This window comes from Sinocyclocheilus grahami, unplaced genomic scaffold, assembly GCF_001515645.1.
Source record: "Sinocyclocheilus grahami isolate Dianchi unplaced genomic scaffold, SAMN03320097.WGS_v1.1 scaffold420.1, whole genome shotgun sequence".
NCBI lineage: Eukaryota > Metazoa > Chordata > Actinopteri > Cypriniformes > Cyprinidae > Sinocyclocheilus > Sinocyclocheilus grahami.
In genome coordinates, this window is record NW_015505599.1 from 488,478 (window position 1) to 515,875 (window position 27,398).

General features: G+C 38.7%; 2 protein-coding genes and 1 long non-coding RNA gene across 3 annotated transcripts; 1 reads left to right on the top strand and 2 right to left on the bottom strand.

Moving 5' to 3' along the window:
- The first annotated feature begins 870 nt into the window (after window positions 1-870).
- Window positions 871-3,620, top strand: LOC107551330 (uncharacterized). Its single transcript, XR_001604753.1, has 2 exons — window positions 871-1,041; window positions 3,198-3,620. It is a non-coding gene; the product is annotated as an uncharacterized lncRNA (long non-coding RNA).
- faim2b (Fas apoptotic inhibitory molecule 2b) lies at window positions 3,444-8,360 on the bottom strand. Its single transcript, XM_016232890.1, has 10 exons — window positions 8,288-8,360; window positions 8,115-8,179; window positions 7,564-7,617; window positions 7,381-7,431; window positions 7,206-7,245; window positions 6,096-6,133; window positions 5,896-5,983; window positions 5,642-5,737; window positions 4,196-4,249; window positions 3,444-4,070 (listed from the first exon to the last, which is right to left on the bottom strand). Exons 1-10 carry the CDS (start codon window positions 8,315-8,317, stop codon window positions 3,921-3,923), a joined length of 666 nt encoding a protein of 221 aa, XP_016088376.1. The 5' UTR covers window positions 8,318-8,360; the 3' UTR covers window positions 3,444-3,920.
- A 2,939-nt stretch (window positions 8,361-11,299) lies between these two features.
- nr1d4b (nuclear receptor subfamily 1, group D, member 4b) lies at window positions 11,300-23,366 on the bottom strand. The gene is made up of 8 exons (XM_016232891.1): window positions 22,724-23,366; window positions 16,889-17,218; window positions 16,710-16,798; window positions 16,421-16,565; window positions 13,179-13,744; window positions 12,897-13,082; window positions 12,570-12,780; window positions 11,300-12,381 (listed from the first exon to the last, which is right to left on the bottom strand). The coding sequence occupies exons 1-8, from the start codon at window positions 22,737-22,739 to the stop codon at window positions 12,185-12,187; spliced, it is 1,740 nt and encodes a 579-aa protein (XP_016088377.1). The 5' UTR covers window positions 22,740-23,366; the 3' UTR covers window positions 11,300-12,184.
- Window positions 23,367-27,398: the final 4,032 nt, after the last annotated feature.

Sequence of the window (27,398 nt, forward strand, 5' to 3'; positions counted from 1 at the left end):
AGTGTGGCAGTGTGACTCTTGGGCTCATTGAAAATGAGACGTGCTGCTGCATTCTGGATCATTTGCAGAGGTTTGATTGCACATGTTGGGAGTCCAGCCAGAAGAGCATTACCATAGTCCAGACTAGAAATGACAAGTTCCTGGACGAGTTCTGTTAGGAAGGGCTTGATCTTACTAATGTCTCAATTTGAGAAGGGTGGTCTCATCCCAAATGGAATACTAATGGCTATTTACCAGTTTCCCAGTCAAGGGCAAATGACATTGCCGCACATAACGCAATGCCATTAGCTGTGCCGTAGTAGTGAACAATAGTGAACAAAAATTAATTTCTTCATTTTGTTTGTTAGTCACCTTTTATACCCAATATCAGCCCAGTCACCCTCAGATGAAAGCGTATTCATTATGCAAACACAGCCAAAGATCTTTAACGTCAATAATAATCAAATATTAGTAATATACATTGATAATATCAATAATAAAGAAAGTAAGTAAATCATGTGCACAGTTTTAAGAAAATTGTGAGTACGTTTTACTGTTTTGTTACCTCGTTTTAATGAAATCATGAGTACGTTTTACCAACTCCTGTCCACAATTTCATAAACCCATCAAACATCACATGGTGAACACAGAAGTTTGTCATATCTTGTCAGCCTGGTCTAATTGTTTAAACGTATGAATTAGTATGTAACATTTACAATTATGTAAGTTTTGACTGATGCTGAAACGTACAATTTACATACAGCCATGCTGATATAGAGCCATATTCCTCTGCTGCTTATGTGATATCGCTCATGTATCATGAGCATTGAGATTTCTGACCAGTATATGTTTGAAATCTAAACATACACAACACATACACAAGACCTCTGGCACGGTTCCTTTATTTATTTTTCATGCTTATTCCTGATGCCTGATGTGTTGCACACCTCTATTTGTAAACATAGTTTAGTATCTGTCTATTATTAATTTCTGTGCATTTATTTTTCATAGACAGAAATATGAATCCCTTAATGAGGACAGGCTTAGGTTGAAACCGTACAGGTGCATCTCAATAAATTAGAATGTCGTGGAAAAGTTCATTTATTTCAGTAATTCAACTCAAATTGTGAAACTTGTGTATTAAATAAATTCAATGCACACAGACTGAAGTAGTTTAAGTCTTTGGTTCTTTTAATTGTGATGATTTTGGCTCACATTTAACAAAAACCCACCAATTCACTATCTCAACAAATTAGAATATGGTGACATGCCAATCAGCTAATCAACTCAAAACACCTGGTATTTCTCCCAGTGAGCGGCAATGGCGTGAGCCTTACCTCGGCAAGTCCTTCTGCCATTTGTCGCTGGCTCTGGAGACTTTGTAGTGGTTAAACAAGATATTATTTGTTTTGGTTACATCTAAACTTTGGTCTCATGAATCAATCATTTTGGTGCTGGGGATTTCCTAGCATCTTCGGTGCAGGTTACTTTGTTACGCCAGTAGGTGGAGGCAAGGGGCTGTCTTTATACGCGAGTTGTTCCCAGTCATGTCCTGGAACACTGCACATTGTGCATGTCACATCAATATTTTGAACCAAACACGCCTGGTTCACATCATCAGTTCGTTAGTAAAGACTGCAACATCTGAAAAAGACAAAGAAGACATGCAAAATGTGTAGTGTTGGAGGGCTCCAGGAACGTGGTTGGGAACCACCAAGTTAATAGACCCTTCATTCAGGAATGAAAACAAGGAAATTATGTGAACTTTGCATACCACTTCACACAGTTCAACAGACGAGCAATTAGTCAGCGAAGATCATGGAAAGCAAGAGAACAGTTCACAAGTACTACAAGTGGTAGGCTGGTATACTATGCTGTATGCAAAGGATGGACACACCTGCCCGTAGCTTTCTAGTGATCTTGAAGACATTGATTAGCTTGTTCAGGAGTGTTTGATTAGGGTTGGAGCTAAACTCTGCAGGACAGTAAGGAACGGTGAAAGAAAATGTCCTTGAGAGTGATTTTGAGCCGCTCTCGATGGGACAGCAAGGCTCCACTCCCTTACTGACCGCAGGCTGCTGGAGGGGACATGACTCGTAAGAGAGAGCGGAAGTAGGAGGGTGCAGAGCCCGGCAAGCTCCAAGGTCTTGAACTTGAAGCGAGCCACAACTGGAAACCAGTGCAGAGAGATGAGAAGCAGTGTGACATGGGCTCTCTTGGGCTCATTGAAAATGAGACGTGCTGCTGCATTCTGGATCATTTGCAGAGGTTTGATTGCACATGTTGGGAGTCCAGCCAGAAGAGCATTACCATAGTCCAGACTAGAAATGACAAGTTCCTGGACGAGTTCTGTTAGGAAGGGCTTGATCTTACTAATGTCTCAATTTGAGAAGGGTGGTCTCATCCCAAATGGAATACTAATGGCTATTTACCAGTTTCCCAGTCAAGGGCAAATGACATTGCCGCACATAACGCAATGCCATTAGCTGTGCCGTAGTAGTGAACAATAGTGAACAAAAATTAATTTCTTCATTTTGTTTGTTAGTCACCTTTTATACCCAATATCAGCCCAGTCACCCTCAGATGAAAGCGTATTCATTATGCAAACACAGCCAAAGATCTTTAACGTCAATAATAATCAAATATTAGTAATATACATTGATAATATCAATAATAAAGAAAGTAAGTAAATCATGTGCACAGTTTTAAGAAAATTGTGAGTACGTTTTACTGTTTTGTTACCTCGTTTTAATGAAATCATGAGTACGTTTTACCAACTCCTGTCCACAATTTCATAAACCCATCAAACATCACATGGTGAACACAGAAGTTTGTCATATCTTGTCAGCCTGGTCTAATTGTTTAAACGTATGAATTAGTATGTAACATTTACAATTATGTAAGTTTTGACTGATGCTGAAACGTACAATTTACATACAGCCATGCTGATATAGAGCCATATTCCTCTGCTGCTTATGTGATATCGCTCATGTATCATGAGCATTGAGATTTCTGACCAGTATATGTTTGAAATCTAAACATACACAACACATACACAAGACCTCTGGCACGGTTCCTTTATTTATTTTTCATGCTTATTCCTGATGCCTGATGTGTTGCACACCTCTATTTGTAAACATAGTTTAGTATCTGTCTATTATTAATTTCTGTGCATTTATTTTTCATAGACAGAAATATGAATCCCTTAATGAGGACAGAACCGGCAGCAGATGATATATGATGAACTGTCGAATATGGAATAACCTGTATGCGAAAGTTATAATACTACAGTGTATTGCAAAATGAATGATCTCACAATGTCAAATTGTGATAATCAAATATTTATATAACACAGTTTCAGAATAATGTTAGTTTAACACTCAATGACTGCATAACATTTATATTAAAAAAATAAATAGATTATTGGTATGAAAATAATAGAGCTTAATATAAACTTCACATTTGAACTTTCTGAACTTTCAACTGCCAGCTGAGTGAAAATTTTATTGACATATAATTATAAATAAAATCATTTGTCATAAGCAAAAAAGACCTTACTTCATTTTTGTAGCTCCTTTTAAGCCAATAGTTCATGATAAGATCCCAGATTTGATGGACCTTAATTTGTATTTTCAATTTTATTTTTATTTCAATTTCAGTCCTTGCAAATTTTTATTTTAAAATCAGTCCTTGCACATGTTTTGGTGCAACCAAGTATATTCACAATGATTTAGTCATGTGAAAAGTTTTCGACTTTGACCTTTGAATAACACATGAAGTGCATATCTCAGAACCTGAGAAAACAGTCCTACAGAGTTGATTTTCTTTAAACAGTAAATAAAAGGCCACATGTTGTTCTAAAAATGTTGAGGTTGCAGAACAGTTTGAAACATTAGCTATCAGTATTGTACGTGACAGACATTATTACAACACAAGCATGCTCATTCTCTACCATTACCAAACAACTGCAGCAGGAACGTGAACAAGTACACAATATCCAGGTAGAGACTGAGTGTTGCAAAGATATATTCTTCAGGACTCATTGCGTATTGCTTGTTCCCGATCAGCAGCTGTGTATCAAAGGCAAGAAACTGGGACAGAAGATGCGAGAGAAGAGAAAGAGACACAGGTCAGTCAATGTTATATCACCTTAATCACATGATTAAATAAGCATCATTTAAAACCATAATCCTTTCTTGACTAATCTGCTTCTCACCATGGTAAAGACAACAGCTCCTATGCTGGCGTAGACTGCATGCAACCAGGGAACCTTTCAAAAGACAAAGCCGTTAGAAAGTGACTAGTATCTATATTTGGACTGTTAATGCTTTTGTACAGATTAGGACTGGGACGATTATAGCTATTAGGACTATAATTATCTAAAACCAAAAATACAGTCCTCAACTTGTTTGTTGAAAACTCAGTGAGGTGTTCAGGTGCTGCTACATTTGTTGACTTGAGAAAGCCATCATATTGCTATTCTGTTTAAACCTAAAATGATTATTCTCCTTAAACGAACATTTCTGCACTGGGTTAAATACAACCCAGCGCTGGTTAAAATATGAACTGACCCAGCTATTGGGTTGTTTTCAACCAACAGTTGGGTTAAATGTTTAACCCAACCTTCAACTTGTTTGTTGAAAACTCAGTGAGGTGTTCAGGTGCTGCTACATTTATGTTGACTTGAGAAAGCCATCATATTGCTATTCTGTTTAAACCTAAAATGATTATTCTCCTTAAAAATACAACCCAGCGCTGGGTAAAATATGAACAAACCCAGCTATTGGGTTGTTTTGACCCAGTGGTTAAGTTACTACCCAGAAGGTTGGGTTCAACATTTCACCCAACCGCTGGGTCAAAACAAGCCACTTGCTGGGTTTGTTCATATTTCACCCAGCGCTGGGTTGTATTTAACCCAGCATTTTTTAAGAGTGTGACTGTAACTCCTCGAGCTTTAGAGCTATGACCATTAAACTATCACAATATGCTAGCAACGTGAAAGCATTGCTACTGATTTGTCTGTAACACTTTCGTTTAGGGACCAATTTTCACTATTAAATAGTTGCATGCATACACTCTAAAAAATGCTGGGTTAAATGCAACCCAGTGCTGGGTAAAATAGAGACAAACCCAGCAATTGGGTTGTTTTGACCCAGCGGTTGGTTTACTACCCAGAAGGTTGGGTTAAACATTTAACCCAACCGCTGGGTCAAAACAGCCCAAATTTACCCAGCACTGGGTTGAATTTAACCCAGCATTTTTAGAGTGTATTACTAGCATATTGGCTGTTTATTAGTGCTTATAAAGCACATATTCTGAATGAGCATATTCTACATCCCTAATCCTAAACTTAACAACTACCTTACTAACTATTAATAAGCAGTAATTAGAAGTTTATTGAGGCAAAAGTCATAGTTAATAGAGAGAACTAGACCTTAAAATAATATGTGACCCAAATTGTCGGTCTGAGAGACTGCATGGCCTTAAAACCTTCAAATGTTGAGCTTTTAAAAACTATGTTAATCTTAAAATTACTTCAAAATTCAAACTTTCTGGTCAGGCTTTATCAAGCCAACGTCAAAGTTTGCCTTGACAACCTTTTATTTTATTTTATTTTATTCTTTTTTTTTTGTCTAGTTTACTTATATTTTTGGATACTTACATAGCCAAAGGGAACCACAAATCCCATGACAATAGCACAGAAAAACATGACCATACACAGAATGAAGAGAAGACCTTGGAAAGAGGTGATGTCAATCTAGAGAGTCAAAAAACAACACTTTAGAATTTTAATATTACTGTATTTTACATGTGCATATATCATCATGGTAACACAAATATAACAAAATACACTGATGTACAGTAAAAAGTCTATTAGTATTTATAGTTGGAATAATTCTTCCGGCATTTGCTCACCTTGCTCTGAAAGCTGAAGATGGTGACACACAGACACACTATGGCAGTGATGCCAATGCACAGCACTACAGACTTGGTGTTGTAGAAACTGGCAGAAGTAAGAACAGGTACTGTTATGTTCAGTAGAAATTAAACATATCTTGTAGACTTAAAAAAAATATGTTTGGAAAAGCATGCACACACAACAGACATGTCATTACCTAGAGATGAAACCCAACATGCAAGCCATGCTCAGAGTCTGCATTTGCACAAAAGCATGCAAAATGAACGACAGAGGGGGAAAAAGAACATTTAAAAATCAGGCATATTTTAATTTATATTAATGCAATGATTGAAAAAAAAAATGCAATCCACAGTCTACACTCTAAATTATGAGTCTAGAAATTCTAAAATACTAGAATTTAATTAGACCAAAGGACAACATGCATTTTACTTGGGGTGAGGGACAGATTTAAGTATGTAAGTGTAAAATTATAAGTCAAAGTGGATGAAATTTTAAATAGATTAGTTCGCTCCAAGAGAAAATATTCTCTTTCTTTCTTTCTTTCTTTGATGGATCCTCCATCCTCCAGTGGATGCTCTGCAGTGAATGGGTGCCGTCAGAATGAGAGTCCAAACAGCTGATAAAAACATCACAATAATCCACAGCACTCCAGTCCATCAGTTCACATCTCGAGAAGCCAAAAGCTACGTGTTCATACTGTATCCATCCATGAAACAAATCCATCGTCATTTTTTAACTTCAAATCTTTGCTGTTAGCTAAAATATGAGTCCATAATCCATAATAAGACTTCTTCTCATCTCATCTGAATCAGGAAATATGCACAGATCTAAGCAACATTTATGAACCAAACAGTCCAAAACAGCCCTAAACAAATTTGTCAGTGGATTTGATGTGAGAGACAACAGGAGATGGAATTTTTTTACTGGAGGGAGCGTTATTATAGATTATGGACTCTATTTTTATATATATATTTTTTTAGCCTGAAGCAACGGTTTAAAGTTAAAATGCTTTAATTATGGATTTATTTCTTACAAACACAGCTTTTGTCTTCTCCAGATGTTAACTGATGGACTGGAGTGTGGATTATTGTGATGTTTTTATCAGCTGTTTGGACTCTCATTCTGACGGCACCCATTCACCGCAGAGCATCCACTGGTGAGCAAGAGATGTAATGCTAAATTTCTCCAAATCCATGAAAAAACAAACAAACAAACAAACATCTACATCTTAAATGGTCTGAGGGTTAGTAAATTTACAGCAAATTGTTTGGGGTGAGCTATTCCTTTAATGCATCTTGACACTCACAAAGATTGTAAGCAGAATAAGATTCCATGGAAACTGCCTCCTGTAATACAGAAATGAAAAGATGGATGCCACTATTATTATGATGTTTTCCCAATCCTTTTTTTTTCATATAAGAGATGAGTGTTTAACCAGTATATAACTACAACTGCAATTTATTAACAGTTTATTGACTTACCTCAAATCACTGCAGCAAGCCAATGAGATATATGTGACAAGAAACAGAAGACTGCAAAATACAAACATTGCTTGAGTTAGAGATACAGTTAGTATACTGAAATAAATGACCACGTCGTTAACATTTTAGAGCATTTATGTCTTTAAACATTTTAATTACTGATTAAACAGCAGTTTCACATACTTGGACATGGAGTATAACACAGGATGTGTCTGAATGTATATCCTCACTGGAGCACTACAGCAGAGAGAAAAGGATCAGGAATGTCAAATAGTTCATATACAATCGAATATGCTTACACATAATTGATACATAACATTAACTACCGTTCAAAAGTTTTGAGGTCGGTAAGATTTTTTCATGTTTCTGAAAGAAGTGGTGCTCACCATGGCTGCATGTATTTGTTATAGAGTAAATACAGTAAAAGAAACCTAATATTGTGAAATATTATTACAATTTAAAAGAACTGTTTTCTGTATGAATATTTTGTCAAATGTAATTTATTGCTGTTTTCAAAGCTGTATTTCCAGCATCATTACTCCAGTCTTCAGTGTCACATGATCTTCAGAAATCAGTATAATATGCTGATCTGCTGCTCAAGAAACATTTCTGATTATTATCAATGTTGAAAACTTTTTGTGAAAACTTCCTGTCCTCAAACTTTTGATCGACAGTGTAATTCAGTGACGAGACATTGTGATATATTAGTAATAGAGCAAGAATCAGTTACTCACCAGAATGTGAAGAGAGCAATAACTGCTACTGTTGAAAAGAGCTGCAGCATCAGGATTGAATAAACCTGCAAGAATATGAAAAGAGTAAGAGTAAGATTTTTTGTTTTACAAACGTTTTGATTTGATTGTCCTCTATACTTAATATAATTAAGTGTAAATATTTCATCTGCTACCTTTCGTATAAAAACATGTCTAATATACATGTCATCCCAGGAAAAAGATCCTTCACCATAGTAACCAGGACATCCTGCAAAGAGATAATAAAATGACAAAATTAAGACAAGAAAAAATGATATATAAGACAAAAGACACAATGTTAGTTCTGATAGATAGATAGATAGATAGATAGATAGATAGATAGATAGATAGATAGATAGATAGATAGATAGATAGAAATAGTCAGATTAGATAGATATGCTTTAAACACAAAGGATGCTCACACCAAAAAACGCATTTTTACACAAGTGCCTAAGACTTTTAACAGCACTGCAGTCTTGCAGGAGGTCTCTTGAAGCGTCTCAGAGACACAGTTCTTCTGGATTGAGTCGGTCTCAGTTTGTTCTGTTTCTTCATGTGACTCCAGACAGACTGATGATGATCAGATCAGATCTCTGTGTGGAGCTCAAAAATCTCACTGCATTATTACAATTAATGGCCAAATGAATGTTTAGAAATGTAAACTGATATTTCCTATTGACACACTACAGCAAAAGATAGAAATAACCGACTTAAAATCCATATTTAGCTGCTGAAAATACTAGTGTTCTAATCATTTTGGCCACCACTGTATATATCATGTAAAATATATATTTTAAAAGTACAAAATTGAAGACACACACACACACACACACACACACACACACACACACACTTCCTTTTGGTGGAATCTTGAGCTGTGTTCTACTTTGTGAGGTGGACGAGTGAGGTTTATCTGGACAGACCCTCAAACCCTTGTTTTCGACTGAGAGAGCGAGTCTACTTCATATGTGCTCTTCAGGCAGCTTTATAGCTTTCAGGCAGATCACAATGCAACACAGGTATTGCTTAAAAGCTATTACATAAGCAATATTATACATATGACCGGTGAGCGTGATTTGACCAAGCACAACATGTTCCTGGATCAACATCCTTGTTGATCCTGGAACAACATTCCAATCAACCAATCAGAATTGAGGGATAACTTTTCAGGAAATATCCGTTTTAGGCTTACGATCAGGATTAGGTGTTTCTACACCCTTGTTAATCAGCTATCATTCTAAACCGATTTTAGGAATACATTATGGGTAAGGTTAGGCTTAGGGGTAGGGATTGGGTTTAGTCTTTAGTCTTTAGTATTTTTGGACAGTAATGTTGATCCAGGATCAACAAAAGAAGTTAATCCAGGAACATGTCTAATGAGCTATTAAGAAAGTTAAAGGTTTATTTCTAAAGTGCCTGGAAGCCTCCATGTCACTAGGGTAAACTGTCGTACGATTTGTGTTGATTTAATTAATAACTCAAAATAACAGTCCTTTCTTTCACCGTCGCAGCACAACCTGTAAGCTTTCCAATGGTTCAGCTGCTTGACGGCGTGTTCTCTGCTCCCCCCCACAAGGATAGTAAAACCTGACATTTTTAACAATTTTTGATCCACGGGGGAAAGATTAAAAATAGTAAATGATGTTTATCTGAAAGTGTAACAATGCAAACAGGTTTTCTGTAAGGGGTAGGTTTAGGGGATAGAAAATATTGTTTGGTCAGTGTAAAAGTAATAGACATCTATGGAAAGTCCCCACGATTCACAGAAACAAACGTGTGTGTGTGCCACACGTTAAATGTTCAGTGTTTTTTCTCTTGTTATTGTTGGATTTTAACTTGCAACCTACATTGGCTGGACAAGAAACTGTAAATAATACCTTGTAAAATCATATTTTAAGATTTTATTCAAACTAATTTAATGTAGTTTGTCACTGTTACTGTTCATGTTGATGTAGTATGACACAGTAACATCAAGAGGGCGCACTTACTGCATATAAGTCCAGATATACATAGGTTTCATTACAAAACAAATGTTATTTTGTGTAGAATCTGGACTAAGTTTCCATTCGTTAACGTTAGTTACATTTGTTATCATGAACTAAGAATGGAAAATGTATTTAAACATTTCTTAATACATTATTAAAAACAAAAGCTGTGGCTATTAATATTATTTAATGGATCTGAGCAATGTGAACAATTAATAGTTAATAATGCACTTTAATAAAACACGATTGAATACATACTATAACAAATTGCTCATTGTAAATGTTACTTAATGCATTAACAAATGCTAACTAATGAGACCTGATTGTAAAGTGTTATCTATATTTTATATGCTTATTCAAACATACATGAACCATTTTAAGGCTTTATTAAAACTGATGTCATTAATGTTACTGTTCATTTAAATGTAATATGGCACAGTAACCTCAAGAGGACGCACTTACAGTATGTAATTCCATGGCAAGCATTATTGGTTTCATGTACTATACATATTAGTAGTTATATAATCAAGCTGATAAAATCTCTCTCATTCTATAATTATTCTTTTATTTCTATATTTTTTCTTAAGAATCATGTGGCACTGTCAAGACAGTGAGAGGAAGGAGTTGCAAACATTAAGACCACATGAGACAGAATGAATAATGTTAATCTTTCTTAATCTTTATCTTTTAAACCACAACTACACAGGGCAAAGGGAAGAGGGCAAAATGCAAACTGAGTTTCTCCATTCATCCTCATTCTACCAAGAGCATCTTATTAGCCTAACATTTCATGTGAAGAGGAAGTATTCACTATAACTGGAATATTACATGATTAACAGCACATGATATTCAGGTTGATTAATTTTATAAACAGAATAATCTGATAATAATTATTCTAGTCTGATTATTCTGTGCTACAATACTATACTGCAATGGCACCATAGTGACATAGTCTTCAATTTGTTGATTAAAAAATGCATGAAGGGAAACAAAGATTCCCATTCCCACTTGAACCCCTGGAGCCATTATTTAAATGAAGGTGGAAATCTTGGCATATATCATACATCAGCTCCATACACATTGGCTCCATTTGCCAGTTGCTAGGATACCATTGTGCACCATCAGCATTCCATGTACAACGAAACGTGCAGAACAATACGCATGCATATAAAATGCTTTGCAAAACTTGAAAGGTAATTTTTTAATATCACATAATCTGTCAAAGAAGCTTAATACATTTACCAAATATACATTTAGATGCACATGAAATAAATGAATTGAATTTGCGTAGAAATGGCAAAGTCCACTTTTGCTGCTAACCCATCCTCTTTCAGAACATTGTGAACTGCAAAGGGTAGAATAAACCATATCCATGCAGAGCTGTTGTAAATGACGCTGGTTTAACACTTTAATAGACATCGAGGAGTCCTTTCTTCATTAAAGAACCCATTGTCCCTGACATTAATACATACTACAGTCTTATACAGTTATAAGAAACTATCATACAGTATATTTCAATTATAATACATGTTTTTTACAACCAAGGTTTTGACTGCCTGACAAATATAAACAATATTTATAAAGGTCCACAAAGAGAATGTGTTTAATGAAATTATTGAATTGTGCAATTGAACTGAAGTTTATCTGAAAGGTTGATGATAAATGCATAGCATCCGGAGTGAGAAAAATACTTACAACGTCCCAAAACTTGCACAATGATCTTGCACTGTGAGCCCAGATTAATTCTAGTTATAAAACAGCCATCACCTCAAAATCTATACCATCTTCCTCTGTTTTTACATTTCTTGAAAACAATCCTGAAAAGTCAAAATGTCCAGCATCTGCTCCATAATTCTGTTCCACTTATGTTGCATTGGAAAAGTTCAATGTCAGTTTTATCTTGAGGTGGCGCAAGTCTCAGGTGTTTGTGTAAGTGCTAGTCAAAATCAGATGTTTATCCTGCAATATGCATGGCTTATTTGTACAAGAAGAGCACCCTGAATCTATGTTTTGACCCCTTATTAATGTGTAGACTTGGGTAGGTCAAGTAATTGTCTCTTTCTGTTCTCAGGGGTCAATATGGAAGGCTAGGAGTTTCTCGGAGTGCTGGTTGTTGAGGGTACGGAGGTCAGGCAGACGTAGCAGGAGTTTGGGGAAGAGTGAGCTGTCCTCTGGCCTTCGTCGAGTGATGAGAGCGCGAAGAGCGCCGATCAAATCCTCCTGGAGCTGCTCTACGGCCCCCATATCTGAGATACCGGAACGATCTGATAGAGAGTAACAGAAGTATTGTCTCTCGGATGTAAACATTATAGCTCTGGTCCAAACTCTAGTAAGCTGCCTTGTTATCAGTCTACACAAGCAACTACCTCAGACAACTAGCTCAGTAATAAAAACATACTTCGAATAATGCTTGCATGTGATAATTCTCTCAATTACTGGGAATCCAAGGTACCTGCAGAAACCAGCACCACAGCCATGAAGAGGGCCATCTCATCGGCCTTCAGACCCATGTTCCCCAGCTTCTCACTGAACTCGAACATGGCGTCCAGAAGACTGCCCATGCCTAGAACTCGCAGGGATGCCAGCGGGTAGGTCTGACCATTCAGGAATGTTACGGTACGCTCCTTGGCATCAAACAGCGAGCAGAACCTCACCATTAGAACCTGCAATAAACCACATGATGAGGCAATAGGGTCATGAAGGAAAGGAATATCTGGACCGTTTTTTTAACGATTACGTCAAAAGAACTGATTTGAGGACAGACGTTGGCGTTTCTCACCTGAAAGGTTCCTGCCTTCAGCAGCATGACTTGATCATGTTGACTCAGGGCCTGAAACCCTGGAATGCTCTTGGCAAATTCAACCACTTCTTTAACAGCTGGAGTGAAGCACTGGGAGAAACTCTCCCAGACCTGTTGACTGGAGTGACTGGCTGGGGAGATGGGACATGCATTGAGAGGACATGCCTAAAAAAATACAGAAAGAGAAAGAGACCATTTTAAGTTATAGAACATAGTAAACTAAGACCAGCAAACAAATCAAATGCCATCATAAAAACATACCAGAACTTTAGCACCAGGGCTCGGTCTCCAAGGACAAGACGTTTGAGTGGAATAATTGTTGTGCTTCGATGGATAGCTTTGAGAAGGTGTAGTTCCCTGACTGGGACTTGAGGACTGTGGGAAGTTATAGTGACTGTTGTCCATAACTCGGGTTGTCGGTTGTCTGTGGTGGTTGGTGACTGGGCATCTGGATCGGGGTAGACAGCTTGTTGTGGAATGGATGGAATGATCTTGGGGTGAGATGCTTGGCTGAGGGCGAGAATGGCTGTAGCCGGACTCTTGAATTGGATTAGGGCGGAAGGAAGAAGGATTGTTGTTATTGATGTTGTCGTCATCGTTACTCTTCACTAACAACTTCTCCCCGTTCACAAAGATATTGCGATAAGCTTGCGAGGTAGCACTGATGGCCTCTTCTGACTGGCCATCTTCAGGGCTGGAAGGAGTCTCGGTGGGTGTAGTACAGGTGATGTCCATGGACGCTGATTCATTAAGGCTGTTCATGTAACTCTGCATTTCGTCCAGTAGGCGTTGTTTCTCGCGCTTCGGAATGCGCCCAAATCGCACAGCTTGAAAAAATGGGGGTATAAATGTTACTATACAGAATGGTGATACAAAAAGTTGTCCATTATCTTAAAGCTTTACAATAATGCATTGTGGTATGAGAGGCTGTGCTGAATTGTGAATATAGTAATGGCTAAATGGGATTGTTAGATGGGCAGCAAAACCTTGATTGCCTTTTCTGATTTATAAAAAGGCCATTAAATACAAATCTTTCATTAAAAACTTCCTGTAGACCAAACAAGGGTACAGTTTAGGCCAGTTGTGGCCTAATGCCCATTGCTCCAGGTGTGTGTGTGTGCTCACTACTCACTGCTGTGTGTGTGCACTTGGATGGGTTAAACAAATGGGTTAAACTGAGTTTAGCTCCAACCCCTAAACACACCTGAACCTGCTAGGCATACTAAAAACTTTCAGGCAAGTTGGAGCTAAACTTTGAAAGAAAGTAGCCCTCAAGGACATTGGTTCGATTCCCAGGGAATGCAAGAACTGATAAAATTAATGCCTTATTTTTTTTTTTCACAAAAAGATATAGTCTCTGCTATGAACTCTAATGGCCCAGATTTTTTTAATTTTCCATGTTCATTCCATCTCGAGCACAGTAAGATAGATGCTTTGGACTCTCCAGACAGTCCTCAAATCTCTCGTACATGTGCTGTTGTCCATGCACAAGTCTGTACAGACACAAAAATTGGGCTGCCTGTGGACTTCAGTGGACAGTGCTGATGACGAAATTTATATCACATAGACAGGGATGTTTAAAAGGGAAGTATACTTTCAGCCTAAGGTTAACAGTTTCCTCTATGGATGCTGCGCAATGGCATACAGTACACAGTAGAAAGAGGTTCCTGTTTAAGTTTACTATCTTGCATTTACACATTTGGTAGATGGTTTTACCGATTACGGCTGCTGTGCAAAGCTTCTGTTCTACATCCCCCACGTTTTCTCATCCAGTCTCCCCTACTCTACCTCTCTGAGCTTTTTATAGATCCTACTACTGTATAATACACCTCCCCCATCCTTCTCTTTCCCTCTCTCTGTGTCTCTATCCATTGGGAAGTGGGTCAGTGGGTCACCCAAGCAGAGGTGATGCCACTGAGGGTCACATTAGAATAGTTAAGTGCTGAAACATTGTATGGCACAGGAACATGATAAACTGGACTGATAAGGAGCAAGTAAGTGTTGAGAAATGGGAGGTGCCTTCAGCAAGAAAGGTTAGGTTAAAACTTCTAAGACAAGCACCAATGCAAAACTAGGTCTTTAGGTCTATAATATAACAATGAGTTGAAGGGTTTTTGTGTTTAGAGGTGTCATATAGCACCATCAGGTGAAGGCGTGGGTCAGTGTAAGGAGAGACGTCAAGGTTTCAGGTGACAAATGCAATGACATAATATAATGGAGGGAGATTAGCATCTATCATATAGTCAGCGACAGAGTATTAGCTACGTTTTTTGCATTTGAGGGCACTACAACATTACAGTAGCCTGAAAAGTTAAAACCCACAATTGTTATTCATATATTCCTAAACTTCCAAATAAATTTGAAATCTAGTGTAATTACAGTGTGACTGGCTACTGGGGAGGAAAACCAGGTCAAATACATCATGTGACGTTGAAATATGATGGTGCTTATCTTTACTTTCCCGCTTTTTAGGTCACCTAAATATGTACACTAGCCCCAGAAAATATGATTTATTATCAGCCCAGTTTACAAAGCTCCCCAGAGACAATGCTGTCCTGTATGGGCAAAGTGTGCTAGAGGACAGATCGAAAATATATTTTAGAATGTTTATGCATTGCATTCAATTGAAATAAAGGTCTCTTAGCTTCTGGGTTACATCGACAAAGCACTTTATTAAATCCCAGCTAGCATTTGGATCTTAATTAATCCTGCAATACAGCAAATGAAGACCTGGAAACGCATTAAACTGCAGTGTACTAGGAGTTCGGGCCATCTGTGTCCCCAATTCCCCAAATTAACCTGATTTGCTGCAGTTTTTACAGTGAGTGATGACTTGTGGGATTTCGGAGAGCCCACACTAATAAATCAGCGGTGAAAGTAAACTGTCAGAATGGGGTGTAAGCTATAGGGGCAAACAGCACAGAACAGATGGTGGATGTAGGGTTGAGGAAATATAAAGGTATTTTTTAAATATACTGTAGTGGTGAGGTCATATTAGCAAAATTTGCAGGCAAAAAAGACTCATTCTCCATTGTCAATACAGCAGCGATGCATCAAACAAGCAGCTTTCTGTTGGTTAAAGTATCAAATTTGTGTAACAAACTTGAACCTGATGCAAAATCTGCATGAGGAAATTGTTTTGCCCTTACTCGAAACTCCAGATTTGCAGATTCTGATTGAAAATATCACTGGATTTTCAAAGCGAAACTTTGCATTATGAAGTTGCGGATTTGTACTGAGCATTTTTATCATGTTGCTGAGCAGTTGCTAGGGTGTTGCATGTGGTTGTTAAGTGGGTTCTTACTGGCTTAAGTCCAACCAGTCAATATTCTGCTCTAACTGCTTAGAAACGCGCAGTTACTAGGGTGTACTGGGAGGTTACTAGAACATTGCTAGGTGGTTGTTTACCAACCCAGCAACATTCTTAACACTTAAGTATTTGTAGCAATACTGATATGTCCCCTAGCAAACACTGTAAATAATTGTATGTTTAAAGCTCATACCATCTCTGGACATGCCGACAGAGAGGCACTTCTTAAATCGACAGTGCTGACAGCGATTGCGGTTCATCCTCATGATCAGACAGTTTTCATTCTTCACACACATCTTATAATGGATGTTCTGCTGGATACTGCGGCGGAAGAAACCCTGAGGACAACACAAGATCAGAGTGAATGTGTGTGTTTCTCTAGGTGTGTGTGTGGCTTTAGTCTCAGACTGACACTAAACACATCAGTTACGCATTTTGAGGGTTTTTTATGTGCATGTGAGTGTGTATGTGTCTGTTCTCACCTTGCATCCCTCACATGCATGGACACCATAGTGAAATCCTGAAGCAATATCCCCACATACTTTGCAGAGCAACACCATACCTCCTGTTTCTAGTAACACAAATTGTCAACAGTAAGTTAGCAGTGGACGATGGTTACCGAATTTGAGACAATATCAAAAATGACTCTGATAATACTCACTGGTAAAGGTACCCGTGAACATACTTGGTCGCCTGCCGACTACTGGGTGAGAATAGGTGTTTTGCCCTGATGATGTTACCGTCGGTGTAACAGGGTTGACAGTGGTAGCACTGCTTACTTCTGGAAACTGGAAAACCAGTCTGTTGCCCCCTGCAGAACTGACATTGCTTCCAGTTGGATGTTTATTAAGGTCACCAAACTCATTGAACGAGACCTCCTCTGGGGATGAGGGTTGAGAGGCTGGAGATTGGGTTTGGTATCCACTGGATGGGCTTCCTGGACTGGGGCTGGCGCTTCCAGTTGAGCCTGCATAGAGGATCACTCCTCCGCCTGTGTGTGAAGGAAAATGAGAGAAAACAAAGAATATTACATTAAGGGAAGTTGGTCTTATCATTTATATCTAGCTCTATCATAAAACTCCAGATGGTGCAGACTGATACATCCTTAATGCAATCTGCTAGTAATAAAATTGTTCACTACATGCACAACCAGATTGGTCTCTGGTACATCAGCAGCCAATGAGATTGCTTACTCAACATTTAAAAAGTCTGGTTCGCTCCTCAGTAACCCTCCACCTCCCCTAGCTCCACCGGTCTAGATCTGCTATGGGTAATTTCATGCATGCTATTTGCACAGTATAGCTACATGCTCACAGCAGCTAGTCTGCATAATGTATTGCCAATAACAAGTTTCTGTAATTGTGTAACTGTAACTTTGGTGGACTTAAACTTGAAAAATGTTGTATATTGATGTCTTTCCGCGGTTGAAATAAAATATGTTCTGATGTTCATTCGTGTTTATTTCATGCTCTAAGTAAATATGAAAAGACGATCGGTTCACATGCCGCTTGAACTGAGGTAATAGAGTGACATGTCACGACACATTAAAGAGCCACAAAATGGTATTTATTTTTTACATTTCTTTTTTTTTGAGAACATAATGTGTAATGTGAGAACATAATGTGTAATGTGAGAGTGGCATGGCTTGTCGGACATAGTGACAGTAACTAAGGAGGGCGAGTTTTTATGAAGGGTCAATTGCTCTGTAGGGGCAACAGCGGAATTCACTTTAACAGAATTGGAAAGCATTAACTTACAGTTTTCTTCATATCCCCTGCACCTTACACATGTTTATTAAGTATTGTGACTAATTTCAACCACCAATAAGAATGTGCAGTCATTCAGTTTTACAAATGTTGCATGTTTAAATTCATTCTACAGAATTCCTCAAATCTGTCATTTATTTGAGGCTTTTACCCCCACACCAGACCAGTAGGATGTTTTAAAAAAGCTCCCAGGCCACTCATTTCTATATATGTGAACTCGGAAATGTCCCACATGTTTGAATCCTCTGCTGCTCCCAGTCTGTCAGCTCATCCGTCTCCATGAATCACATGCTTCAAACCTCTGGAAGCCAGTGTGAGAGAAATGAGCCAGGATGAGCCAGACTGACTCACGTGTGCAAGTGCATCGTTGAGGAATCGGATTTATTTCAGCAAGTCGGTTCACTCCAGTGATTCGATCCGTTTGAGTTGCGTCTCCAAAACGTGTTCCAAGGAATTGCATGCTGAATTTCACAAGTTGTGTGTTAGTTCAATTCCTGATTTTTATTATGTTCTGAATTACCTTTTATATTTTAGCTTTTTAAATGTCGTTTTTCTTTGTCAGCTCAGTGCTGCCACCTTTCTAACGCGTTTTCCTTGCGTCAGAAAGTCTCCATCGTGTAAGTGCAGTTGCAAAGTTCGTTCCTACAGCTCAAATTATTACTCTTATTAACCTTCCCGAGTCACCCCCACTTTCTTACTTTTCCAGAAAGATTTAATGGTCTTCTTCAAATCCTTAAAACTCATGCGTCATAAAAAAAAAAGCCTTTAAACTATGTAATCTTCTGAAGATATTTTTTTGATGATTAAGCCCTTTGTATTGTATTTTATGTACTTATTTTTCTTTTTTTAATTGTCTAGTTATGTTTATTTTGGTTATCTATGTATTTTTTTGTTATGCTGCTATTTGGACTTCTTGAATTGTATTAAGATTTTTCTTACTGTTGTTTTCTTGGTATTTTGTATGTTCTTTCAAGCATTCAAAAAAAAAAAAACCTTTCCAAGTCAGTTAAACCGAATCTTTATAAAGAACCAACTCCAAAGAACAATTTGTTTGCGAATCATAAACACAGATCTGAGAACTCCCACGCGCGCTGCTCGCTCCTCCAGAGCTGCCAGCCACCTGACCGCCGACTCACATGTGCTCCTGACATAGTGAACGCCCCAAAGCACAAGCCTCTTTCCGCAGTCCCGTGTCTAGAACAGCCGCAGTACGAGAGAAAAAAAAGGCACAAACTGCCAGCCTGCTGCTCACGTTTGAAGAGGACATAAAAACAGTAACCAAGGCCATATTTATGCGTGCGTGTTTATAATACTCGAGTCACCGGAAACTGGAGTGCATGCATGAACGTGCACGGTCACGTTTACTCGACATATGAGCTTGTTTTGTGTTTGCCTTCTTTTTTTAAACCCAACACATTTCACCTCATCTCACTTGCTTATAACATGATGCCTCACAAATGGCTTGGGATATAGATTAGGCTACATTAACTATCCTTCTCAATTTAATCCCACCTGAATGAACGACCATTGTGGCATTTTAAAAGGATACACGCAGACATAATAATTTCCCTAAACACCATGACACACTAAACCTTTGCTTTAGTGTAATGTGTCTCACATGCACATGGGTGATGAGTGACTCAAAGAGTGAATAAATGAACGGGTTATTGAATTTCAGTCGTTTTTGTCTGAATTTGCCCTTTTGCAGCTGCCATGAGGGAAAACAAACCTCCCACTCAAAAGCAATAATGATAACAGACAGATGTAGACATGGATACAATATCCAGTTGATATGCAAGTACATTTTTTAGTATAATCAATTTGTGGATGGATTTAAATCAGAATAGTGTAAACGTAGGCCTGTCTATGTTTAGTAGCCTATATATGTTGTATTGCAAGGGTTCTCAACTCTGGCTCTCGAGGTCCACTTTCCTGCAGAGTTTAGCTCCAAGCCTAATCAGACACACTTTAATAAGCTAATCAAGGTCTTCAGGATCCCTAGAAACAGAGATCGTCTTATTATTGGAAGATGCGAAGGTCAATTACTATTGGAAAAATTATAACAGCTAACATGGATCACGTGAGGCACCTCAGCCAATCATACAATGGCCTCTGGTCATACCACCAACGAGCTAATTATATAATTAATTATAGCAAATGATAGAAAAATCATAAACATTAAAATTTTCAAAATTAGTCTGACTGAACTATATTTTAAACCAAAAATGGACATTAAAGTTCCCCCCCCCCCCCCTTCAAAAAAAAAATTCACCCTCAAGTTGTTCCAAACTTGCATGATTTTTTTCCTACCGTGGAATATCAATTACAGTATTTTGATATTTTGAGAAATGTCTCTTGCATATAAAGGATGTAAATGGTACCAAGAAGTACAAATACATAATACACAATATCTTCTTTTGTGTGGAAAAGAAAGAATGTTATACAGTTTGAAACAGCATGGGGGTGATTATGACAGAATGTTCATTTTTGGGTGAACTATCCCTATAAGTAAATTCCATTTTCACTGGTTTTGGCAGGTGAGCTTTCTCAGTTGGGAGGCTTTGATTTCTTGTTTCAAGGTTTGTTCGTAGAGCTGGATGCCCTCAGACATGTGCTGCTGCTGAAAAGTAGGTCAGTGTTGCTATCTTCTATAGGAGCCAACACACACGTGCAGTATAACTTATGCAACTTCCAAATATGAACAACTATTATATTATCCTTTGCTTTGTAATATAGTTCATTTATTTTTAACAGCATCCCTTAAAAGTGTGCATAATGCAATTAAGAATTAAGGAACACTATCAGATTTAGTGTTACAAGAATTACAAGTAACGCACTGAATTAAACATGTCAAATAGTATTTTCGTGCATTTTTACAACTTAGAAAAATATTTTTATATAGTACATACGAGCTATTCATGGCCTTAAAAGGAGCATCTTCTATCACATAACAGTGTGTTAAAGAGTTAAACAGAGATCATGCAGGCAGAGAAGAAAGATCTGAGCTCAGATCTGTGCCTCTTTGACTTTGACCCAGTGACCAGCCTCCCTCCCTTCAGAGGCTGCATGAGACACGGGCTGCCGGAACAAAAACACAAGCAAGGAGGGGCTGTGTGCCTGGGAAATCACGCGTGGCACGTGGAGCTCGGAGTCGATCCTCGTGACGGTGAAAGCGAAAGTCTGTCTGTATGAACACCACTGCGCCTGACAACATCATGCAGGTGGCAAACTGAGCGCTTTCTAAGAAATCCCCGGCACCAGATTCACAAAAAACATACTGGATATGACATGGCCAACACAGCTAGCTATGTGTTTCCAGAGATGTTCATATTTTAGATTTAAATGATGGTTGAACCTTTCAGCAAATTGTAGCCTGTGATCACATACAAGAAATTGTATATTAATCTTGTAATTTAGAGCCTACTGAGTTACTATGTATTTATCGTTATTATATTTGCTGCCAAAGATTATTATAAGTTGGATACTTTACATTCAGACTTATTAAAAATACAAATGTCTAAGAGCACTTTTATATGACTTTATAATAAATAATTTAAGATTAGCCATCTAAAAAACATGTTATTGGCTCATAAGGAATGCCATGTGATGATAGTAAACATATTGCCAGCTGCGCCATTCATGTTGACTGTGTTTCGTGATCTTCTCACATGTTCATGAGCAGTTATTGAGCTACACTTTGAGGACGTGTTGGAGTGAATGTACAGGAATGTACAGGAGGAGCGCTATAGATGATGTCAGTCAGTCATCAAGCCTGACTTCGTTTATGAATCACAGTAACCTGGTCGAAAACAAAAACCTTACAGTAGCCAAGGTTGGGTTTGGATTTTACCCACCCCCATAGCTACTGGAGACGGGTGTTAAATCACTAACGAAGCGGAAAAGAATGAGGCTGGATAGCTTTTCTTTTTTTATGACTGCAAATTGATTTTTAGCAACTAGTCGCTGGGTTGGAGGTCACGCCGTGAACCAGTTCTCGATTAATTTATGAGGATGATGCGTCATGATGTACAGTCTGGTCGCAGTGATTTTGCCAAGTAAGACTTGTTCCTGGATCAACATTACTGTCCAAAAATACAGACGTAACCCAATCCCCACCCCTAAACCTAACCTTACCCATAATTTATTCCTAAAATCAGTTAACAAGAATGTAGAAGCACCTAATCCTGATTGGAAGCCTAAAACTGACATTTCCTGAAAAGTTATCTCTCAATTCTGATTGGTTGATTGGAATGATGTTCCAGGAACATGTTGTACTTGGTCAAATCACGCTCACCGTACAGTCTACCGGGAAGAGCGCGTGAGGACAGCGATCTGCACGTGAGTTTGTTTACGTGCAACGCAAGACCGGAAATATTTGCCAAAACGTGGTAGTCCGTTCGTGATATAGTCCAAAAATTGATTTGACATTCATTGCAGTGTGCAGATGCTAAAAAGCATTGTGTGTGTGTGTGTGTGTGTAAAATGATAAACATGTCAAAGTATAATGTAATTTAATTACAAATCTTGACAGTACATGTATTTATTTTATATTCAAAGTCAGTACCAATATATATCCGTGCCACCGTTTTCTAAAGTTAAACAAGATATTAAAATAAATGACAAAGTTGGCTAAAACAGCTAAACGGGTGAATGAAACATTACTATCATCCGTGCAAATCATTTACCTGCATTCATTCGTGTTTATAGACAATACATTGTTTTTAACTCACCTGGACTGCCGTCCATGGTGCCTGTTCCTGGTGTCGATGAAGGAAATGCAGGTATCGGAGTCGGGTCTGTGTTTCAAATTCCGTCTGCACAGGTAAGAACTTCAAGAAGTCTGTTAGGCAATGTCTCGAGAAAGAAGCAACACTCTAATGCCAGACGTCCTTCAGGTAAGCAGGGCAATGTGCCGTCCTCACTCTTTGAAAGATGACCTTAAAGACTGTGTCGCGTGCATTACAGTAGCGCTTTTCTTCAAAACAATCAGAGCCGGTGCACTGGCATCGTTCTCCAAGGCAGAGCTGTGTAACAAGCCTCACACTAAACACCGGGCACGTTTTCAGGTGTCTTAAAAATGTGACTGAGCTTTCCCCCCACGAGTTCCCCCTCCTTTCTTTGCCCTTTCAATTGTTTGTGTTATTGTAGCTATGCCAAGAACTGTTGCTCCGTTTCACACACCCTCCTTCTTTCCTTTCCAGTCACGCTGCTGTAGTAGAGTTGCTTGTTCTTCCTTCCTCTTGCCTCCTCCCTCCTCCCTACTCCCTCCTCCTCCTCCTCCTCCTCTCTGCTCTCAGTGGCAGGTGACTGAGCGTGGACTCGTTTGCCATCGGAATGACTTCTGCATGTGAGCGCTGCCCTACTGACACACATTTTATGCAAATGATTGCTGCTCTGGTGAGGGGGAGGAGAGCCGTGGGGGAAGCACATGGAGAGGAGGAGGAGCGCACCGTGACTGCTGTTTACTTCCCTCCAGAGAAGATCCTCTTCTCTACAGTACACTCGACTGATAGGCTTGGAGCCATCGAGGGTTTGCCCGTCAGAACACCTGCATCAACTGTTCTCAAAGGCACCCTGGTTCTCACGTTTTTGGCCTGCATCACACTGGTTTGGATGTAGGTCATGTGCCTAAATTAGAGACCCATATTTGAACAACCTGGGGAAAAAGGAGAACCTAACTAAACATTGATGGGATTAATTTCATTTTCATTTCGAACAAAGCACAATAAGCATGTTTGTAGAAGTAAAAATGTACCTGCCCCTCTGTCAATTTAGTTAACATTCATCTATAAGGCCTACATACATTTTACAGTATGTGGTCTTTTATAAAAGACCAACTTGTGTCTTATACTGTAGTGTGTCATTTGGTCCCCCACTTTATATTAGGCCTTACTTACATCAAAAAATTGTAGTTGTTGTGTTCATATTATAATGCATTACAAAGCACTTCTGATGCTATTAAGGTGGGATATGGGTAAGTTTAGGGATAGGTCTGGTGGGATGGGTAGTTGTAAGGGATGGGTCAAATGTAATTACATAAATTAATTACAGATGTAATTACATGCAGTTATTTTTCAAAATATAAGGACAATGTAAAAGCATTTACATACACAATAAGTGCATTTTACCAAATTATTAATTTAAATGTCAGTACAGTAGTTAAAGCCACTTAATATAAAGTTGGACCTGTCATTTTTGTTGCTATAAATTACAGATTGGATTAAATATGATATAGTGGAGCCATGAAAAACACGTTTGTAACCCTGCGCGAACATTTACCAGGTTATACTACTGTACATACACAGTGCTGTTACACACAGATCAGGCGGTTTCGTCCTGGCAAAACATTTTATTGGGATTGTTTCTGCCATTGCTCCATCTGCTAAATCAACAATAAACAACGTGAACTGTACAGCAGACTGTCACACTGAACAATGCTGGCATTGTGAATTCACGTGTATGAGAACAGTCGTTGTCATTCTCTGTAACTGACAGCCAGGGGTGGACTTAGTGATTTGGGGGCCCTAAGCAAATTCCAGGTATCGGCAACACACCAACTATGTGCTCTTTAACTTTTGTAACCCTTATTTAGCTGTCTCTCTCTCTCTCTTATTATAGTTTGTAGTTTATTTACCTCTTCACAACTTGTCTATAGTGTATCTAAATTCAGTAAATAATTAGTCAACCTGATGTTGTTTTAATCCCATGCAACTTGTCTAAGGGTTCTGAAGGCATATAGGTTTTGCCAAGAAAAAAGTCAAATGTAAACTATTACTAAGAGTGCACGGCAGCTTGAGTCAGCATGCTCAGAAAAAAGCACACAAGTGAATCATTTTAAGAAAACAACATGAATAAAATCATGACACACGAAATAGGAGGTCTATAAACCTCAAAAGTACGTGTATACTTTATTCACTGAGGTGAATATCTCTGTTGTGAGACAGTAGCTGTATTGTTATCATTTCAAGATTACAACATGTGAGGCTCTGTGAGTGTAACTCCTCCAGTTCTACTCTCCTCATTCGCTCCAAGCAGGATTCGAACCAGCTTTCCCAGCACGGGATGCGGGGGCATTAACAAGCATGCTGAAGACTGCGCAGCCTCTTGCGTCAGTCACTAGTGTGTCTCTTGAGATCAAGGGAGCTCTTAGTTGAATGTCACGTGTTGTCATCTAGAAATTACAACATGATGTGAACGCAGCTAGTAAGACAGTTGTCATGTGAACGAATTATATGGTAAGCTATAGCCTACCTAACTTATTTTCTTTATGTTAATAATTAAAATGATTTTGCAACAATTACAACAAATATAACAATTTAATGAACTAAACATTTAATCGCTGTGTTATTTATAATGAATTATAATCAATTAGACTCCAGGAACCAATCGGTCTTCTTCCTGGACAGAAAACAAACACAAACACCTTCCAAAAACATAGAAATGGAACAAAAAGGACACTTACAATTCCTGCAAAATCGCGCTTTGATTTATGTTGTTTGAACTTAGTTATAATGACCATTAATTTATTTTAAATTACATATTTCATACACTAGTATCCGAAGCTATAGGTTGTGAAATCAAACATTTCTCGTTTTTATTTATTTATTTATTTTTGGTTAGCTCATTCGGTTTTTTTTTAGTTGGACGTGTTACTTCGGCTGTGCGTCCTGCGTCATCAACCTGGAACTAACGTTTGATTCAGTTTGATTTGTGAACCGGCTCAACCGGTTACTTCCTGAGAACTGGCTCAAAAGAATGTTTCATTCAAGAACCGACCATCACTACTCTGTAACGCTTCATTAATCACGGTATATTTCCGAGTACATCAACAGTCAACAGCATCCAAATTTAATAAACTCTTTTAACTCATATGTCATATACCACAAGTTCTTAACCTTTCTTAATGGCCTTATGATTACACACTCGTTAAACATGATCGGCCTCCAAGTGCTGATATCATCTGAATGAAATAAACTCTTCACAAAATACAATGAAAGTATACATAACACATTAACATATAATCTGCACTTAGACATCATTAGTCTTACCTGCAAAGTCAACAATAAACACCTGAATTTTACAGCACACTGAACAACTCTGGTGTGAATTTGTGTGTATAAGAACAGTCATTTTGGCTTTACTATCGCCATCTACTGTCACATGCCTGTATATATTCACTAGGTCTAGGAATAATTCCCATAATTACTTTTTTTTTCCTTCTTTGTTTTGAACTTGATTTTGGTCTGAAAATGTAAAATAGGAATTTCATTTTATGAAATTGTATTTCCCTGCAACATTTATAAGTTGGATGTTGAGTCTTAGCCCAGTTCTGTAAAGTCAACTGCAGTCCGTTTTGTTTTGTTTTGTGATTCTTCAATTTGAACTTTATTTTGTGCTGACATTTTAAAATAATTAAAATGCCTTCAAAGTTGTGAGCTGTATCTTTCAATAAAACTTTTAAGAAGTCATCCATCCATCCAACCAACCTATTATTACAGAGCAGATTAAGCCTTTCTTGGCCTACTTCCTGGAACGGAGGAGGACAGAATGCTTGAAGTACTATGGGCCCTGGTGTAAGAACCTTAGGGACGTACCCGGCCCTCGGGTAAAGGAATGCCCTAACCATGCCTGGAGAAAATTCCTAAAATGCACACCTTCAGAGTGGAGGGAGATAACCCTGCGGAGAATCGCTCCTGCAGAAACTCCAGAACTGTACCAATTGGGCAGTTGACTGGGTTCTGCAGTCGCTGTCTGCACCATGAAGCGAAAAGTTTCCACTTCAAGGCATACTGTTTCCTAGTGGCGGGAGCTCTAGACTGGAGTATAGTCTCAACAACCTCAGTTGAGAGACCAGATGCTAGGAGCTGTGCCCCCTCAGGGGCCATGCCCACAGTTTCCATAACTCCGGGCGGGGGTGAAGAATAGCGTTCCACGCCTGAGAGAGGAAGTCCCTCCTGATTGGAATCTCCAGCGGAGAGCCATCGAGGAGGGACCCAAGTCCGAGAACCATACTCGGGCCGGCCAGAACGGTGCTACTAGCAACAGACGGACCCCATCCCGGCATACCATCACCAGAACTCCCGGGAGCAGAGCAATCGGGGGAAAAGCGTACAGACGAAGCCTCGGCCATGTCTGCACCATGGCATCCAGCCCCAGTGGAGCTGGATGCGTGAGGGAGAACCAGAGCTGACAGTGTGTTGTTTCATGCGACGCAAATAGATCCACTTCCGCCTGGCCAAATTCCCTCCAAATGAGCTCCACCACCTCGGGGTGGAGCCTCCATCCCCCGGGCCTCAGCCCCTGTCTCGATAGGATATCTGCCCCCTGATTTAGATACCCAGGGATGTAAACTGCTCTTAGAGAGAGGAGCTTCCCCTGAGCCCACAGAAGGATCTGGCGCGCCAG

What these genes read in the sequence shown, in the direction of transcription:
- nr1d4b (XM_016232891.1), bottom strand. An exon ending in TGAAGGCAGGAACCTTTCAG is followed by an intron (nt 12,781 to 12,896) that starts GTGAGAAACGCC and finishes GGTTTATTGCAG; the next exon opens with GTTCTAATGGTGAGGTTCTG. An exon ending in TGTGGTGCTGGTTTCTGCAG is followed by an intron (nt 12,382 to 12,569) that starts GTACCTTGGATT and finishes ACTCTCTATCAG; the next exon opens with ATCGTTCCGGTATCTCAGAT.
- faim2b (XM_016232890.1), bottom strand. Translation starts at nt 8,317, where the DNA reads ATGTATATTAGACATGTTTTTATACGAAAG. An exon ending in ATTGCTCTCTTCACATTCTG is followed by an intron (nt 7,618 to 8,114) that starts GTGAGTAACTGA and finishes TCTCTGCTGTAG; the next exon opens with TGCTCCAGTGAGGATATACA. An exon ending in TTGTGGTTCCCTTTGGCTAT is followed by an intron (nt 4,250 to 5,641) that starts GTAAGTATCCAA and finishes GTCTTTTGAAAG; the next exon opens with GTTCCCTGGTTGCATGCAGT.